Raw genomic sequence first — 18,298 nt, 5'->3', positions numbered from 1 at the left:
CATCTTTAAAAGCACTGGTGTGAAACAACTGCAGTGGGGGTGAATTGCATTATTTATTTCAATTATAGACAAATTGTTTAAATGAGAAAACAGGAGAAATGAATGATAAACATGGCTGTAGATGTTTAAGTAAAAAAAAAAACTGACAAAGGACATATATTTGACAGTTATATTATGCAGAGAAATAAAGTATCATTGCTCTTTTAGTCCCAACAGCAGTAGAAACAATCAGTCTCTCCACGTCACCTCCACTTCATCTGTTCTGTACCTGAAAAGAACAAGCACCAGAATAAATAAACATCAGGGTCAAATGGATTGTTCTGGAATTCAAATGTTGTAAATGGATGTGAATTAAAAATATCCACAAAAGCACAAAAGTTTAGATAAGCTCACCATATATTATTTAAATCCATAACATGATGAAATGTTCTTGCTCAAAACTTTTTAGATACTGTATCTGCAATTGTTCCACTCATTCTTCCTTTTGACATCGTCTCTCAGCTCACCAAATCTGAAAACATCTTGGGCAGAGGAATCTACAACTACACACCAACTAAGGACACTATAACACATCATGAAACCAACAACCAAACACAAGCCATCCATAAATTCTACATTCCTCCAAGAAAAACAAACTTAAAAGCTGTTAAATGTTACTGAACTTCAGTGTGTCAGCCCCAGGAAGTGAAATATACTTTATTTTTCAGTTGAACTACTTTCTCTTTAGTAGTTCCTGCTTGTACAACATTCACACTGCACAATAATTATATTTCATATAACTCTCAAAGTTACAGTAAGGCTTGACAGCTCAGTGATAATGTATGGCCAATCTAGTTCTGCACCACCTTGTACTGGACGGAGTCCTGCTCAAGAAAATAAATATTGTCACAGCTGAGATTTTACACACTCACTTCTGATGAGCCAGAACAAGTAGGCCTGCACAAACTTTACTTGTGACTATAATTTAGAATAAACTACACTGAGAAATAGAACAATACATGTCATTTTTCTTTGAACTGGGTAAAATATACCTTACAGAAGCATCCTAATTACCATATGTTAAATCAGAATATGCTTAGGGTGTCAGACAGCTCTGCTGTAAGGTATCAGTTTTGTTTATGTGCATCAGTCCTTGCACAAGACTATAAAGCCTTTGTTGTTCCTGAACATCAAGAAAACTGAAATGGTAATATATGTTAACAGGCAATAAGAATGCAGCATTTAAATATTCCTAATTTTTTGTGACCTAATAAATAATAAAATGAATACAAATCAAGAATGGACATTTCAGATTAAGACAGTGGCTAACAAAAAACACATTTTGTGTTCTGGATCATACGTGGAAGTAGCATGTGTATCCGCTGTTTGCTGCCTTTAGTGCCGGAAGATTTTGTGTGTGCAAAATACAATCTGCTTGTCTGTACATTGATCCGTGAGTGTAGAATTAGGATTTGTAAATTAAGTTGTATGTGCGTAATGCAATCTGTGTGTCTGTACCCTGAGCTGTGTGTGCGTGTTTCAATCCGTGTGTGTAGAATTCCAATGTGTAAAACCCTTTGTGTGCATAATACAATCTGTGTGTGTTTCCATCAGTGTATGTAGAATTAGTATTTGTAAACAAAGTTGTCTTTGTGTAATTAATTTTGTCCGTACGTATTAAAATCTGTATGCCTGTGTCATTGAACCGGGACACTTTTGGCTCTCTCTGTGCACGGGACTTTTGGAACACATTTGGTAAATGTAACTTTTTAATACTTGTATCTTGTCACTGGTACCAAGCAACAGAGCCTCCAATGAGGCAGACTTCCTCATACACTTTTTTATATATACTCCAAGTTATAATTCATATATGTTATATAACAAAGTCAAATAACTTATTAATAAAACACGCGTTTATAAGATACGTTGTTTGCCAAACAATTCACCTCCAAAAACGCAGAAAAAAGAGGAAGCAAAAACCACTGCTAGAAAAAATGAAGAACTGGGGAAATGGACACTCAGTACATGCATCAATACACCTTTATTTGTCTTAACAAAGAGATTAATAAAGCTGATCAGTTACTCTATGGATGCTAGATAATGACTTGATAAATTGGTGCCTCGGCTACTTGTGACAGTAAGGCAGATTCCATTAAAGACGGAACAGACGAACATTATCCGTGTACACAACAATACACAATCCGTGTAGTGTTTGTACTTTGGTTATTTCATTTCAAACGAAAATTTTTTAAAAAAAATGGCGTGGTTATATTGTTTTACTAATTTAAAACCAAAACAGAAATACAGGAAAATCAAAAACCAGACAAGCAGCAGGTTTCTGTGGTGTAATGAATCTACTGGTGCTCTTCCTTTCTGAGCATCCATTAGGGAAACATCCACATACTGAATGAAAACAGGAGCAAAACCTGAAAACTGCTGAAATAAATCTTAAACAGTCCTATTGTGTGTGGAGACCTGGTCCAGGACCTGTGGAGGGAAACTTCTGTTCTGGTCCTGTTTGCTCAGAATATGACGTGCTGAGTGTCTGTCACTTGGTACAAGTAACAACTGCTGGTTTCTAGCGATATTGCAGGAGATACAAGTATTAAAATGTTACAGATGGCAATCGCCAAATGTGTTGCAAAAGTCTTGTGCACAGAGACAGCCAATAGAATGTCCCGGTTTGATGACCCACGCATACGGATGTCAATACAGACACAGAAGGGATTACACACAAACAAATTTGTTTACAAATCCTAATTCTACACACACGGATCGAAACACGCACACACAGATCAGGGTACAGACACAGATTGTATTACTCACACACAAATTTGTTACAAAAATGGCCCCATAGACTATCACAGGAAGATGTTGGCAAACATGGAGCACCACCTACAAATTATTGTCCACAAAGCACTATGCTGTCAGTGTCTTTAAAAAAAAAACCACTGGAGACTTCCAACTGAAGCGTATTGCAGCGCACACCGTCCTCCTCCCACCACCAAAATATTCAACCAGACATGGAACCGATAATGTTAACACAGCACAGCACATCACACCACACACAGTGATCCTGAAATCCTGCGTGATCAAATATGATGCACAGCAACTCCAAAACACAAGACAAAGTCAACAATCAAGAGAAGAGAAAAATGGCGTTTTTTGGCACTTTCATTGATGGAAAAACTCCGATATAAGGCCCTGTTTACAAGTGAAAATGCAAGTTTTGTTGAGTTTTGGCTAACCGTTTACACGCAACCCCGTTTTGGTGCTTGAAAAGTTTTTAAAAACGAGCTCCAGAATCAAAGTTTTTGAAAATGCTTCCTTCTCCATGTAAACAACTTTATTTTTGTGACGGGCAGGCATGCCCACTGCTGCTGCACTCTTTGGAATTTACCTATACATCTCCAAAAAAATGTTGATTTACTTATTTCATGCCTGCATCAGATTCTGATGACAATCACAGAGCTGCATTGTTACTTAGAGCTTTAAATACTTGCCCGAACCCTTGCCCTCTTTTTAGACATACTCTTGTTGGACTCGGATAGGACACTGCATGACAAATGAATGGTCAGGTGATGTGTTCATTTAACAACAAAAAAGATGCACCAATGGACAATCTATTGTTTCCTGTGTGTTAATGAAATGACGTGTGAATAAAAAAAAAAAAGAAGAAATATTGTTTATATCTGAACATTTTTCTACAGCAAAAATCGGCCAGTAGTTTGTCACCAGAGGTTTATTCCATAAAGCGGGTTATGTTCATACTCTGAGTATGTTCAGGCTCAAATGAGGGAAACTCTGAGTATCCCATTCCAAAAAGCGAGGTATGTTCTTCTCTGAGTATGTTACCCGGGCAACATTGTCTGTGAACTAAACCTGGTCACTGGCAGGTTTTATCAAAGAAACCCTGGGTTTCTACCTGGCTCCGCCCACCTGAACACCGTTTCTGAACACTTTAATAAACTTTAACACTTTTCTCTGAAACACATTAGTAACATCACACACCACAGACGTGTTCACATCATTACTAATGTTGTGTTGCTTTACGTCTTTTTTTTTTTTGCGATAACGGTAATTTTCTTTATAACATTGTCGATGTAGATCATTAAGTGAAAGTCACTGAGAGGTTGATCTGCATTAAAACATTTACTGACATCTGTAGTAAAGTTCTCTGGATAAAAATCTGTGGATAATATAAAGGTGGAGATGATCATTTAAATAAATCAACTTTTAAGGCTCGATTGTTGTTTTATATTGTGATACAGTTAAGTCTGTAGATCATACATCTTTGAAGGTATGATGGCGCAGTGAAGTGTGACACTGCTCTTGAAAGCGATGGGTCGTGGGTTCGCGTCCCGCTTCAGTGTTTTTTTAGGACGTTGAGGTGACTCTGGCGACAATATTACATTAAGAATCAATATAAATGATGTGATATGAAGCAGCAGTCACTGTCTTTGTATCCATTGTAACAGGAGGACTCTCTATGTAGACATCCTATGCTGCTGACACATCTCCTCAGACACACTTTATTCATATTATTCACCGCTCGTCACATCACTGAAGCAATAAAGTGATGAAGTGACCAAAAAGTGTGACTAATTATGGGTGATTTAAGCCACTATTGTCACTGAAGACTGAACGCACCTTTAGAACAGGCTCATATTCATCAAACAACGGCTTATTTCACCCATTAGGGTGAATAAATCACTATCTTCCGTTTGGTTGTCATGGCAGTTTGAGTATTCTTTGATCCATTGATGATGGCTTTTTATCGCGCGCGTACACGTAAGTAACCCAAGGTTTACATACTCAGAGTTGATTAACCCACTTCATACCAGCTTTAATGGAATCAGACACCCAGAGTTTCCCATCGCAGTGTACTGTATGTTGACCCAGAGTTTATAAATAGACTCAGAGTTTGTTAACCCGCCTTAATGGAATACCCCTCTGGTAACACAGTCACAAGCTGAAACGGGTCCTGTTGCAACTCTCTCTCTAAATGGCTGTGTGCGTGCATCATGTACAGCCAAGGTGTGCATTAGGTTATAAACACTTGCTGAAAATATCAGCCTTTATAATGCCGTGTTCGTGGAAAAATGTGCAGAGCCAAAGACGCCCCTCTGCCCTCTCATGTCCGGTCTAGTTAAAAAAAACATTTTGCAACACCAAATAACCGAACAATAGCCAGCAATTCAAGTTCACTTCAGTTATGTTTACTGTCAGTATATGGTGGGAACAACTAAACAACAAAAACTTATCAGAGCGCTTATATCGGAGATTTTAGATTCAGTCAGATAAAATCAAATATTCGTATTCTGGCTGATATCGGACAGATATCCAATATCAATATCGGATTGGGACACCCCTACTTAGAACTACCCAAAAAGGATAGATACCGCCTACAGATTTTTATGGCTGAATAATAAAAATAATAATGAAATAAAATAATAAAAGTAATAATAATATAGAAAATGTCTCGAGTTTCGCTAGACAAATAAGGAATAAAAACAAATGTACCAATCTAACTGTTTTATTATTATAATTTTCCATTTCTGAAACTTAACTTTTGAAAGCTGCATTATGGACCTGCCAAAATAAATCCAAAATGCAGCTTGAAATATTCAGCACCCACTGTAACTTAAAGAATGAGAGAGTTAAGTTGCTTAAGCAGTGTTATTATTTATTGTGTTCTACATGATATATCATACATGTGCTTTAATATGGGTTATACACTTTAACATGGAGGGATAGAATTGCTGGCAGTTGTAAATTACTAAGTTAAACAACAGGTAGGAGAGAATAAAAGGATCCATATGGATTAATAACATTTAAGTCAAACATCGTAGATTATGGCATTTAAAGTCTCTAAGAAGGATGCCGATATTGTTGCGGGGGGGGGGGAGTAGATTATCACAACCACTCAATCCTCCACCACTTTATATCCAGACAAGCACGCACTGAGAGCAGGGTTTGCTCGTTCTCTGTTCCAGTCGACTTGTTTTCACGGTGTATCAATAAAAACAACAGACTTATGGGTCTAGATCACCCACGGTGTCCTCCATGTTGTAAACAAACAAAGCTCTGAGCTGCTACGAGAAGCAGGAGGATCAAATGTCATCGGCTGCTGGTCCTTTAAAACTTTTTTACTTGGTTTTATTTTGTAAACTTTGAAATTCTATATTGCCATTTTTATCATTTACTAGTCACTGTGTTTTTGGCACTTAACATATGTGCATATTATGTCTATTATATTAAGAATTTTATTTTTTCGAATGAATTTGAAAAAACTTAAATGAAAACTTTTGATCAAACTCTGCATATGGGCCTTAGGCGTTCCAACTACTTGTCACTGGACTGATGGTGTATTTGGTGATGGGAGCATTGGTCTAGACGCCCTTGGGCTATGAATGACGTTTGAGTGCTGACCTTTGTGTGATCCAGGAGTCTTTCAGCTCTGTCACGTGACCTGAGCGAAACATTTCCCAGCCAGCCTGAGCGATCATGGCGCCGTTATCTATGCAGAAGCTGCCACAGAAGGATCACCATGTCATCCCGACCATTCATGATCATTTAACACAAATAACAATCCATTTTTTTTTTTAATTCCGCTGAAGTTAGCATCAAATCTCCTGTAAGAGCAAACCTTCAATACAGAAAGGCTCAGACCAGCTGTGTGTTTTGAACTTCATAGTCAGAATATTTCCTTGTAAATGACAGTGACTGTTACCGTTCATCAGTGGCAAACAGCTTGGCTCCTCTCTCCTTACACATGACGTCCATCATCTCCTGCAGACGCAGATTACCTGTGCACACAGAGGTCCACGAGAGGGAATTTCTACCAAGGGGAGAACTGACTAAACATTTGGCAAAAAAAATTTAATTTAGTCCACAAATCCTAATATTATTTATGAGATAAAACTATATTTTAAAAAGTACACTTTTATATAATAATGGCAAAAAAATAAAACATCAGATCAGGTCTACATTTATTGCAGTAACATTGGAATTTCAATAGTGTTTTCATAATTAATATTAGAGGCATCAGTTATTGCTAAAATACTTTAGTTTGTGGTAATTTTTCTTCAATTGGTGTTCTGTGAGCTAAAATACTGAGATAAACCATTTGTTAAAAGAAGGTTAATGATGTATGAATATAATATTTAACAGATTTTATTTGTGCAACATTTTGGTAATTTTCATGTCAAACCGGATCAGACTCATTTATTTATTAAAAAAAAAAAAGGAAAAAAAAAAAAGATGTTTCCATTTGTCGTCGTACACTTACAACCACAGATGACACTAGACACCGTATTTAGAGAAACATTCCCAACATATCGCTATCTTGGTACAGGAAAGAGCTACTCTACACTACACAAGTACAATTATTCACTGAATCTATCACTGATTTCCAAATGGTTTGATTTGTTAAAGGTGTCACATGTGGCTATAACATAGAATGTTTGGATGTTTTACTACTCAAATACAAATACTTACAACCTTCTGACATAACTGACAAAATATACTGGACATCAGTGCTGCTTATAGATAAGACATTAAGACACTTACAAATCAGATCACGTAAAATGGCTTTTCACAGATAAGGTTTACGTTAAAAATATCAGTGAGCAATAAAACAAACACTCACATTACTCAGAGAAGTGCTCAGCTGACTCCATCCATAATGTATCCAGCTCACTTTACCTTATCCTACATTTTCTGTCCAGACCATTCCTCTACATTGTCAGCGGACACCATGTAGAAGCTGTTGCTAAGTCAGTGATAGTCAACATGTGGCTCTTTATGTCTTAATTTTAATCATGATTCCCCCAGAAAAAAATAAACAAGGGAACTTAAACCCATTCTTACCTTTTTTCTTCGGCCATTTTGCAACTTCCTTTGTCCCATTTTACAAAACTTTTTCATACTTTAGCTGCCAATAAATATCCTTTTTTTCTTCCTATTTTTTTTTATTTTTTTGACACTTTAATCCAATTTTTGTCCTAACTTTAATTTTTTTACCCACTTTTCATCCCAATAAGCTAACTTTTGCCAAATAAATACCACTTGTTTCTTTTTTTCCCCCTATATTTTGCCTCTTTATGTTCCACATTTTTGCCCTTTTTCACTATCGTTTCCCACATTTTGCCCATTTAGGCTACAGTTTACCATTACATACCACCTGTTCCTCTTTATTTGTCCATTCTTTGGCCACTCTTGACTGCTTTTGGCTAATTTTAGTCACTTTTCACTCTTTCCTTGTCACGTTTTTGCAACTTTGGAACCATTTTTGGCCACCTGTTACCATGTATTAGGAAGCGCAGGGGCGGCGCACTCCTGATTCCCTGGGCTTTGTACTCCTCAGTAGCACGTGGAATGACGTTTGCACATGTTTTAATACCACTAAACCTTTAGTGAATCAGCCCCATAATTTCCAATGTGCTGTAGGAGAGAGTGGTCCTGTACCAAGATGGCGACCGCATAGGCACGTCACTCCAATTGACAACAGCAATCAATTGTATACATTGTTATGTATACAATGTCTACACTGGGGATGGTCGATATTGACAAAAAAATGTATCCCAATAATTTCTGATATTTATCACGATGACGATAAAAATCAAGTTAAATAAAAACTATAAATAAAAAAACAGGTTCCTTACAAACACAAATAAATCTTAATACATCAACACTAGATATATTTAAAAAGGCTACAATAGTTGCTGACTCAAAGAGTTCATGAGCTGATATTTTATGAAATATATTTGTGCATGTGGATCACTCTATTAGTGTTATTGTATGTAATTCATTTATTTCCTCACTTGAAATAAAATTATTTTATTATCTGTGGTTTTATGACAATAAAACGTGTTCTTTTTACTTGGTCTATTCCTTGTATTAAGTGGTTAGCGTTAGTTCTTAGCCCAGTCTGTGTGTCGGTGGGTTAGCTTAGCATAGTTAGCTTTAGTTGAGTTTCCAGTTGATAATCGTTGCTACAGGTTCATCTCTGTTCCAGTGTTTGTGGGACTTTTGGTGGATCTGATGGAGGAACATGGATTGCTTCACTTTGTTGGATGGTTGTCTGATTTGAACCAAGGAGCGGTCCATGATGTATCGCAGCACTGCAGCTTCAGGTAGCTGAAACAAGCACCTCACACACACAGATGGCGGTGTGTGAGGGGGCGGTGGCAGTGCACACCGTGGAGCTTCTGTAAACAACGTTCCACTCCAGAGAATAATAAGTTGTTGACAATAAACAGGGGCAGTTTTGTCCTATGGAACATGGCTTTTATGGGGCATTCTTGGCTAAATTGAGGGACAAATGGCCCGTGGCCCTCACTAATTTCCGATATGGGAATTTATCGTTTATATCGTGGGATTACAAATTCTTACCGGTGAGAATATTTTTGACGATAAATCATAAAAGTTCCTAGACTATACTTACATCCAACTCCCCCAACAATGAGGACTTCCTGTGAGCCGCAGTGAGCCATGGCCCTCTCCGTGATCTCCACCAGCATGGAGAACAACGTCTCCTGCAAAAACAATCATTGCAGTTAAATCCCGTGAAAACCTCCAACTTTGAACCAGCATGAGAAAAGGTATGTTGAACACTTTCAGCATTGTTTCGGTTATTTTGTAAATTAGTGCTTGAAGCTCACTGAAGGCAGCGTTCGCTTCACTTCCACGTTATCATACCTGCAGTGAGAAACACAGGTCTTCAGCTGTGCACTGACCAGAGCTAAGCATCTTGTGAGCAGCTTCCTGTGAACACACACGGAGCTCTGATCATGACTAGTGCAGTGATGAAACATGACATCTGCAACGTATCTGACTGTTCATAAAGACGACCACAAAGTTAACAACTCACCTCAATATATGATAAAATCCCTGAGAAGGACACATCCATTCCTTTGACTGTGTATGGCAGCTCCACATACTGACTCCCTCTGCAGCATGAACACAAAGAGGAAATGACCTACCATATGAACAAACACACTTACTGTACTTATGCTCCTTTAGGCTCTCACTCACTTTTTGGCCATCTGCTCAATATTGTAACCTGGACTGGGGTCATTGGAAATCTGAAATGTCAAAACGTACCATGTAAAAATAGATATTCACAGAGTGCCTTAATGGGACACAAAGACACACCTTAATAACTCTGGCAAACCTGTCCAAACAGTTTCCAACTGCGATGTCAATGGTCTCCCCAAAGATTCTATATCGCCGCTCTGAGTAAGCAATGACCTGTGAGCAAATCACAAATGTCTATTGAGACACATAGAACACAGCCCACAAAACATTCAGAAAACTGGTTACCGACCTGAGTGTTTCCACCACTGACATAAAGCACCGTGGGGTTGTTGGCTTTGGTGATGAGCCGGCCCATCTCTATGTGTCCTACGCAGTGGTTTACCCCGAGGAGGGGCTTCCCCCAAAGCTGGGCAACTGTACGGGCCACCAGAGCCACAGTTACCAAAGGAGCACCCATACCTGGACCTGGAATAGGAATTTAAAGAAAACAGATCATGTAGTTTGAGTCCTCTAATGTAGTGGTTCCTAAACTTTCCACAGTACCACACCCTTTAGGACATTAACCTGAACCCCTGTACCCCCTACTCCTGCACACTAAAAAGACATAACAATTTACCATCATGTGCAATGTAGCCCAACAGTAAAATTTGTCCTTGTATTTTACGGTGTCATCCCTTATATTGCAATTTAATTTGTTTTTATACGATTGAAATTTTTATTTAAGCATTGGATTGACACCTCAAGTTGAATGTTGTTTGTATTTAATGAGCAGAAAAATGTTGCAAGTGTTGTACAAAAAAAAAGGAGAGCAAAGTTATTTTGTCTTGTCGTCTTCTTTTTTTTTCTGCTGATCCGAAAAATGATCTAATCCGTGGCTCAGAACTGCGATACGACCCGAACCGTGAGTTTTTTGATCCGGTGCACTACTAGTAAGTAATACAACAGACCGATATTCATCACCATGAAACTGAAATACAACTCACTACAACTTTAATGAGAAGGTTGAGGTTGAGAGGATGCACGTAACTATTTTTAATATTTGTGCATTTTTGATTAGATTGTTTCTCTGTCTGAGGCTTAATGAGAGGGCTCTGCATGTGTAATTTGTGGCAATGCATGGAGGCTCCTGACTGCTGGTCGATTTATGTTCTAGTTTTGAATTTTGTCACACTGTTTTTTAAATTTTATTCACGTACCCCCTATGACAATTTGCATACCCCACTTTGGGAACCAAGGCTCTAATTTTTAAAATTTCTTCTACTTTTAGTCACACTAATATGCAAGATTGAAGATTAGATTGTGCCAACAAAAGGTAAACAGGTAAACAAAGAGGATATGATTTCCTGAAATAATAAACTAACAATCTGAATAAATAGCTTTTTAAACTCTCAATTTATAATGGCTGATATTTTATACGTATTGTCTATAGTTCCGGACCCGGGCCACAAACCGGACTATAGTTCCGGCACTTCCTGTGCACATGCGCAATTCCATCACTGTCGGACCTTTTCCACATAAGTGGAGTAATGTGCCTATGTTTCCACCATGTCAGGATGGCCGAGTGGTCTACATCAGGCATCAGACTCAAGGATTCTTCCTTCCGCCGGCATGGGTTTGAATCCCACTTCTAACAGCAAATTCTAACTTCAAAAATACATATACAAAAAAAAACAAAACATTTTAGAGTATTTCCTGGGTTAGGGAACGGGATAGGGCTAAAATAAAACTGAAAGAACTATAGCTAGAAGGGGACGGGTCCGGCAGTGACAGAACTACCGGCATTTGGCTAACTGCGCATGTGCAGAGGAAATGCCAGAACTACAGTCTGGTTTGTCTGGGGTCCAGGTCCGGAACTATAGCAACAGCCTATTCTATATTGTTAGTTAAAATTACAGCGTATTCCAGTTCAATGTCCCAACAATGTTGCTACGCCATTAAATTCTACCATTCTGTTCAGTGTTACCTTTTGTGTAGGCCACACAGTCAATGTCTGCAGGCTTCAGCCCTGCTTGGTCCAGCGCCTCCTTCAGGACAGTCAGGATGACAGCACGGTGGTGCCTGGCTGTGTCGCTGGGCATAAACCCTGAAATGTAAATTCACACATCATCATACTCACATGAAGGATGTGGGTTTTCTGTTGCAGGTAACATTGCTGGATGAGGAGCTTTCAAACGTACCTTGACCAGGAGGAGTAATGTAGGTTCTCCTGGGGTTGGAAAGAACCTCACCATCCCTGATGATGCCAATCCCAATCTTATTTGCACTGCCTTCGAATCCAATTACCACAGTCATGGCAACTGTGAAGTGGAAAAAAGTTCTATCAACACATCTCTATATCAGTACAAGATATCTTCTGTTTATAAGTTCCCCTTTAATTAAACTGAACTAATCCTCACCTGCCGTCACAGACTCAAAGATACATATGTGAGATATTTGATAGTTCTGGTAATAACCATGCAATAAACTGGACCTCTTGTTTTGTTTTTCTTTTTTGCACCTTATAATTTGTTTAGGTATTTTTTTAATTTATTTTTGTTACTTGGTTGGTTTGGTAGGACAGTTTTTATTCTGATCATTGCATATATTCACAGTTCAACTGACATGCAAGTGTGACTCATCCTGACAAAAATATAATCATTTCACCAGTATTTGTATATTTATTTATACACACCTGTAAGAAGTTAAAAGACATTATTCTGCTAATTATTAAGTGTGTCTATCGTGATTTAAATTCTAAGCACGACAGAAAGTTTGACATGTTTATAATTTTCAAATGTCATTATCGATGGGGAAAGGGGTATGCAAAATGACTCTAAAATAACAAGATTTTTTATTTATTTATTAATTATTATTATTTATTTATTTTTTGTCGTTTTAACACATACACTTGAGGTACTTTTGTTTTTCTGTTTTTGTACTTCAGCCAGACAATCTGCTTTCTGATTAATTTGAACTACTTTAACTACTCTAGAGAATTCATCGCAAAATAGGTTATATCTAGTCCAGCAATTGATTTGAAAATATATTAATTGCTGACATTATGAAGAAATACAATTACTATACAGACACGTGGCTCTGTATCCCGCTAAACTTTAAATGCTGCTACGACAAACGACACATTAGCCAAAGAGGCGATAAAACAATCGTTACGATAGCAAATTGCTCACCATTTACGTAGTCATCTAACTTCCAATAACCTACTGTTCTATTTCATTATATTTTAATGCAATGGCTTACCTTTCTCATTAGTTCTTCACATTGGTGAGAAAACTGTTCAGTCCACTTAATAAAACCTAGGTGTGAAACAGAAACTACTCCAGTCTAACCTGCACACGGCGGCCCATAGGACCCAAACATTAGCATCTGAGGAGTTTGCCTGATCAAAAATAATGTTTTATCACATGGATGGACAAGCATGGAAATAGCATTGCCTCGTTTCACACATCGTATTGATTTTACATTATAAATGAATTTTTTAAAAAAAGAATTGTTTCTCAATATTTTTGTTTTCAGGCATATCATTAGGCAGTAATAGGTCTTCACAAAACGTGTTCGTCTTTTGTAGTCTGTTGTGATTGTGTGTGTGCGTCTACGGTAGAGCCTCGACGGTGTTTCTACTTGCAGTCAACGTGAAAGTAAGCTGAGCTACACAGTTTTCCTTGGTAGTGTTGCTAACCGTGTGAAAAAGGGTGTAGATGCTGGTAAATGGGATACAACTCACACAATGTTGAGCTGCTAATTGACTGCTCGGGTCGCTACTTCTCTGTCACAGCGGGTCAGCTAACATTAGCATTACCTCACATTAGCCACATCTTAGCTGCAAGACTAACTAATGCACATTTGCTTTATGCATGTTGCATCGTTAACCTTTGTCGTTATATGGTATTACCTGTTTGCAATGTATATTTCATTCAATGCCTTTCTTGCTTCTCATTGGTTAACATTAAAAGACTGAACTGCGGACCTGCAGACATTTTTTCCCTTATGATCAGTTATTGTGCCTTCTCGTTGCAACAAACAGTCTAAAAGATGACGTTTTAGAAGGAAATAGAAACGAAGGCTACTGAAAGTCAGCGTTTTGCCCACAAATGCCTTCTGCATGTTTTGCTGATTTGACAAATACGGTCCGTCTTCCCATCTGGGCCCATTGACTATTAGAGAAACCAGATTAGCCCATGTGTTCAAATTAAAGTGTTGATGTGTGCACAATAGACTGTTGTGACCTTATTACTCTAAACACATATGCGGGGGCAGGGGGAGCATTGCCCACCTAGTGCTCATAGGTTTTAATTAGTTTTCCCGCCATAAAACAGTGACTGTACAAAATACATATGAAATGTGGTGTTTTTTAACAAAGAATACAAATTGTCAGTGAAATGGTCCCAAAGTTTTGATACTTTAAGTTTGTTCTTTTTCGGTTGCGCATTCTTCTTCACAATGTAAATGATGAAGCGACACTGCACCCAGCAGTTCATGTTTGGTACTGCAGCAAAAATGAAACAAGAAGTGGCCGCCGGCCTGATTTTATCATGAATTTATGACATTAAACGACGCATCGATGCACATTTTTGTAGTCAATGTTATCAATTATGTTACTAATCATTTTCGCATTATTGTATGTGTTAACGCACATTGTGGTTGGCGTGAATCTCGAGACAGTATATATATATATTTAATTATATTTTTCTTTTGCATCCACGGCAAGAATCTCAAACACCGCCTATGTCCAAACATTGAACATAATACAGCACAGCCCCGTTGCCCAGTGGCCTCTGTTCAGAAAAAAAGTCTTTAAAAGTTGAAACCAATGTGTTGTCATCAAGCTCTGCAGAAGCATGATAAACAGCCATGCAGTTGATTCAGGTGTTTTGGAGCAGGGAGACCTCTAAAAGTCTCAGGAATCTGGCCCTCGAGGACTGGAGTCCGTCCGGTACCCCTGAAGTAGATGGTCATTGTCATAATTTTCTGATCAGCTTATAAGGCTTAACCAGATGAATTAGTCTATTATCATGATAGGTTTTTAAGTTTAAATAAAATGACAGCATTTGCTGTGCAATGCCTACAGACTTGTCTCCTGCACATATGAACATTTTTTAAAAGTGTTTTCTTGTGTTTTCAGCGCGTGGCGTTTCTGTGTGTGCGTGCAGTGTGTGTGCAAAGTGTGTTTGCAGTCAGAGCAAGTTCCAGCATGAAGAGAGGAAAGACAGTGGAGGAGGCAGCATTAGGCTCTGGTGATTATGCATGTCCTGACACTGTTTGTTTGGCTACATTGTCGTCACACCTGCTAATGTGATCATTATCCATTATCTTTTTATCTATTTAACCACACAGCTTCTACAAAAAAGGCCAAGAAGGCTAAGGAGCCAGAGGCCCCCATTTTATACGAGGATCCTCCTGACAAAATGTCCAGCAAAGACGGACGTAGCGCCAACATGAAGATCACTTCCTGGAACGTGGATGGGCTGAGGGCGTGGGTGAAGAAGAACGGCCTGGATGTAGGTGTTCAGTGAGAAATGTGCTGAAGTTGCTACTTGTTGCAGCTGTGTGGAGTTGATTGTGTAAATGATCCTCTTCTCAGTGGGTGCGTGAGGAGGATCCAGATGTTGTGTGCCTGCAGGAGACTAAATGTGGACAGAAAGACCTTCCTGCTGCCATCACCTCAATGCCCGAGTATCCGCACAAGTACTGGGCTGCGTCGGAAGGCAAAGAGGGTTACAGCGGTGTAGCAATGCTCTGCAAGACTGAACCCATTAAAGTTACCTATGGCATCGGTGAGTTCTCTTCCTCAGTGATTATTGAAATGTAGATTAAAAAAATAATTAATTAATTACTATATTTTCCGGCGTATAGGCCACTATTTTTATCATTTAAATTTGAGGATGTGGCCAATATGGCGGAGCGTTCTGTGTGTGGAGTTTTCAACAAGTCGACACACGTGTCCATGCAGTGAGAGCGGCTGTTGCTGGGCAGAATATTACTTACCAACAACACTGGTGGGATGGCTGACCTGGCACAGCCAGTGTACATCTCTGTGCACCCAATCTTCAAAAACGTAGGAAAAATGATGTACGTACAGCTTCAGTAACACAGGACGGATGAGACGTCCCTCGAATGCAAGACAGTGTCCTAGTGGAGGAAAGATGCAGGGGAGCAATGACTACAGAAGTTATACATACATCAGTTTAATATTTTTCATTCTCTATACCAAAAATGTGTTTGCTCAATAAAAAGCAAATACGGATAGTAAATTAAAGTTTGTGGACCGGGGGATGGCTGTGGGTTTGTATACTTCTAAGGCAGGAAGAGGGTAAATAACATATACATAGGTTTAAAATGTAAGATTTTACCCAGTATGTAATTGTAGGAAACAATAAATGGCATGAAGTTTCCAAACCACCAGATTAAGTTTGTTTAGAGGTGATCGGTGTACCAAACTCTGAGGCTGACAGAGAAGCTCACGTAAGAACAACTGATGAGCGCAGCAGCAGCCTCAATACAGTAAAAATTAGCCAATTTCTAATAGTAGGAAACAATAAATTGTGGAAAAGTGGCCAAATCCCCACATTAGATTTGTTCAGGAGAGATTGTGCAGGAAGAACTAACAGAGTGGTGTATCGGTCTGGATCCAGTAAAAACTGACCATAAAAAGCTGGAAATGGACTGATATGCTGACATGGAGAGGTATGGAGGTATAGTATATTTCAACATCAACTACATTAGGATAAAGGGAAATCCACTACAGAGGTCACTTCATGTGTGAAAAAAAAGGTTGAAAAGCAGCCAATACAGCGGTGCATGCTATACCACGGAAAATACGGTAATTTAACCCATCGATCAATATAAAATGAAAAACCTTATGAGTACATTGGATATCTTGTAGGCGCTACTGCACGATCCAAAAAAAGTATTATTTGATACTTTCAAAGTTTCATTACGTTTTAGGCCTGAAATCCACCCTTCTGATGGGATCAGTTTAATTCAGATTTTTTGGATCATAGTAATCTCAATCCTACTAAAAGTTCTGAAAAACACAAACTAAAGGTTTGGCTGATCTTTTATTTTGAAAAACCCATTTTCAAGATTTGATCCACTCTGTTATCCAGAATGTGAGTGGATTACTTACTGACACCTGCAGAGCAGGACCACCCCATAAGAGCTGCAGGTTTGGAAATAAATGCTGTGCACAGTCGTGTAGCCATCACATTGTGGCTCTGGTTAAATTTGTTTAAATCTTTCATCTCAGCATTATTTCCCAACATAACATGAAATGGTTTTTTTCTTACTATTGGTAGCGAATGTTAACATTCGTTAATGTTAATATCCGGCCACAGAGTAACAGCTGGGTTGTCTGTGGTTAACTTTCTGTGCAGGTAAAGAAGAGCATGACAAGGAGGGCCGTGTGATCACAGCAGAGTTCCCTACCTTCTACCTGGTCACTACTTATGTGCCAAACGCTGGCAAAGGCCTCGTCCGTCTGGACTACCGCAAAACCTGGGATGTGGACTTCCTGTCCTACCTCAGTGAGCTGGACATGCAGAAGCCTCTGGTTTTGTGTGGAGACCTTAACGTGGCCCATCAGGAGATCGATCTGAAGAACCCAAAGGGTAACAAAAAAAATGCAGGCTTCACACCAGAGGAACGTGAGGGTTTCAGTAAGCTGCTGGAGGCCGGATTTGTTGACAGCTTTAGAGAGCTGTACCCCGAGCAGACCCACGCCTACACCTTCTGGACCTACATGATGAACTCCCGCTCCAAGAATGTTGGCTGGAGGCTCGACTACTTTGTGCTCTCTGCCTCCCTGGTGCCGAGTTTGTGCGACAGTAAGATCCGCAATAAGGCGATGGGGAGCGACCACTGTCCCATCACTCTACACTTAGCTGTGTAGGGTTTATGTGAGTGTGGGTCTTAAAGCACAGTAAGTTTGTTGGTCTATCCTCCATCTGTGAGGCAAACTACTGAATGAGTTTCTGCCCAACCCTTCCTGTAGTAAAGTCAGATGTAGGAAACTTCTTAACATCATTGGTGGTCAGTGAACCCAATGCAGCACATTACTTGTCAGCGTATAAGTAAATACATAACACTGATTGACTGAGTAGGTTTTCTGGCCCTGCTGTATGATTTGGTTACATATTTGAAACACTTCTGATAAAACAAGTTTTTTTTTTTTTTCATTATCCAAATAAAGACTACATGAAAATAGAATGTCTCTTTATTACTCAAGGATTTCAAATATTCTGCTTTTAGTGAAAAACAGCCCAGAAATGTAATGTGCAGTGGA

General features: G+C 38.8%; 2 protein-coding genes across 3 annotated transcripts; one reads left to right on the top strand and one right to left on the bottom strand.

Moving 5' to 3' along the window:
- Window positions 1-39: 39 nt before the first annotated feature.
- Window positions 40-13,382, bottom strand: osgep (O-sialoglycoprotein endopeptidase). The gene is made up of 12 exons (XM_028449854.1): window positions 13,258-13,382; window positions 12,198-12,317; window positions 11,984-12,103; window positions 10,310-10,485; window positions 10,138-10,233; window positions 10,018-10,067; window positions 9,854-9,932; window positions 9,682-9,747; window positions 9,428-9,518; window positions 6,713-6,788; window positions 6,412-6,510; window positions 40-268 (listed from the first exon to the last, which is right to left on the bottom strand). The coding sequence occupies exons 2-12, from the start codon at window positions 12,310-12,312 to the stop codon at window positions 229-231; spliced, it is 1,008 nt and encodes a 335-aa protein (XP_028305655.1). The 5' UTR covers window positions 12,313-12,317; window positions 13,258-13,382; the 3' UTR covers window positions 40-228.
- A 168-nt stretch (window positions 13,383-13,550) lies between these two features.
- On the top strand, window positions 13,551-18,219 carry apex1 (APEX nuclease (multifunctional DNA repair enzyme) 1). Of its 2 annotated transcripts, XM_028450107.1 has the most exons (5): window positions 13,551-13,655; window positions 15,140-15,251; window positions 15,352-15,515; window positions 15,599-15,791; window positions 17,391-18,219. In XM_028450107.1, exons 2-5 carry the CDS (start codon window positions 15,209-15,211, stop codon window positions 17,903-17,905), a joined length of 915 nt encoding a protein of 304 aa, XP_028305908.1. In that variant the 5' UTR covers window positions 13,551-13,655; window positions 15,140-15,208; the 3' UTR covers window positions 17,906-18,219. The 2 variants fall into 2 exon arrangements, with proteins under 2 accessions (XP_028305908.1, XP_028305909.1); XM_028450108.1 differs by lacking the exon at window positions 15,140-15,251 and having other exon boundaries at window positions 13,577-13,655.
- The last annotated feature ends 79 nt before the right edge of the window (window positions 18,220-18,298 follow it).

Source organism: Gouania willdenowi, chromosome 6 (genome assembly GCF_900634775.1).
Source record: "Gouania willdenowi chromosome 6, fGouWil2.1, whole genome shotgun sequence".
NCBI classification, from domain to species: Eukaryota; Metazoa; Chordata; class Actinopteri; order Blenniiformes; family Gobiesocidae; genus Gouania; species Gouania willdenowi.
The sequence above is the reverse complement of the archived record's forward strand: the minus strand, read 5'-3'. Positions and strand labels throughout refer to the sequence as shown.

Coding starts and splice junctions, on each gene's coding strand:
- apex1 (XM_028450107.1), top strand. CDS start 15,209: ATGAAGAGAGGAAAGACAGTGGAGGAGGCAGCATTAGGCTCTG. Junction 15,252..15,351: donor GGAGGCAGCATTAGGCTCTG/GTGATTATGCAT, acceptor TTAACCACACAG/CTTCTACAAAAAAGGCCAAG. Junction 15,792..17,390: donor TAAAGTTACCTATGGCATCG/GTGAGTTCTCTT, acceptor CTTTCTGTGCAG/GTAAAGAAGAGCATGACAAG.
- osgep (XM_028449854.1), bottom strand. CDS start 12,312: ATGACTGTGGTAATTGGATTCGAAGGCAGTGCAAATAAGATTGGGATT. Junction 10,068..10,137: donor GGTTTGCCAGAGTTATTAAG/GTGTGTCTTTGT, acceptor TTGACATTTCAG/ATTTCCAATGACCCCAGTCC. Junction 6,789..9,427: donor CATTGTTGGGGGAGTTGGAT/GTAAGTATAGTC, acceptor CTGTGTGCACAG/GTAATCTGCGTCTGCAGGAG.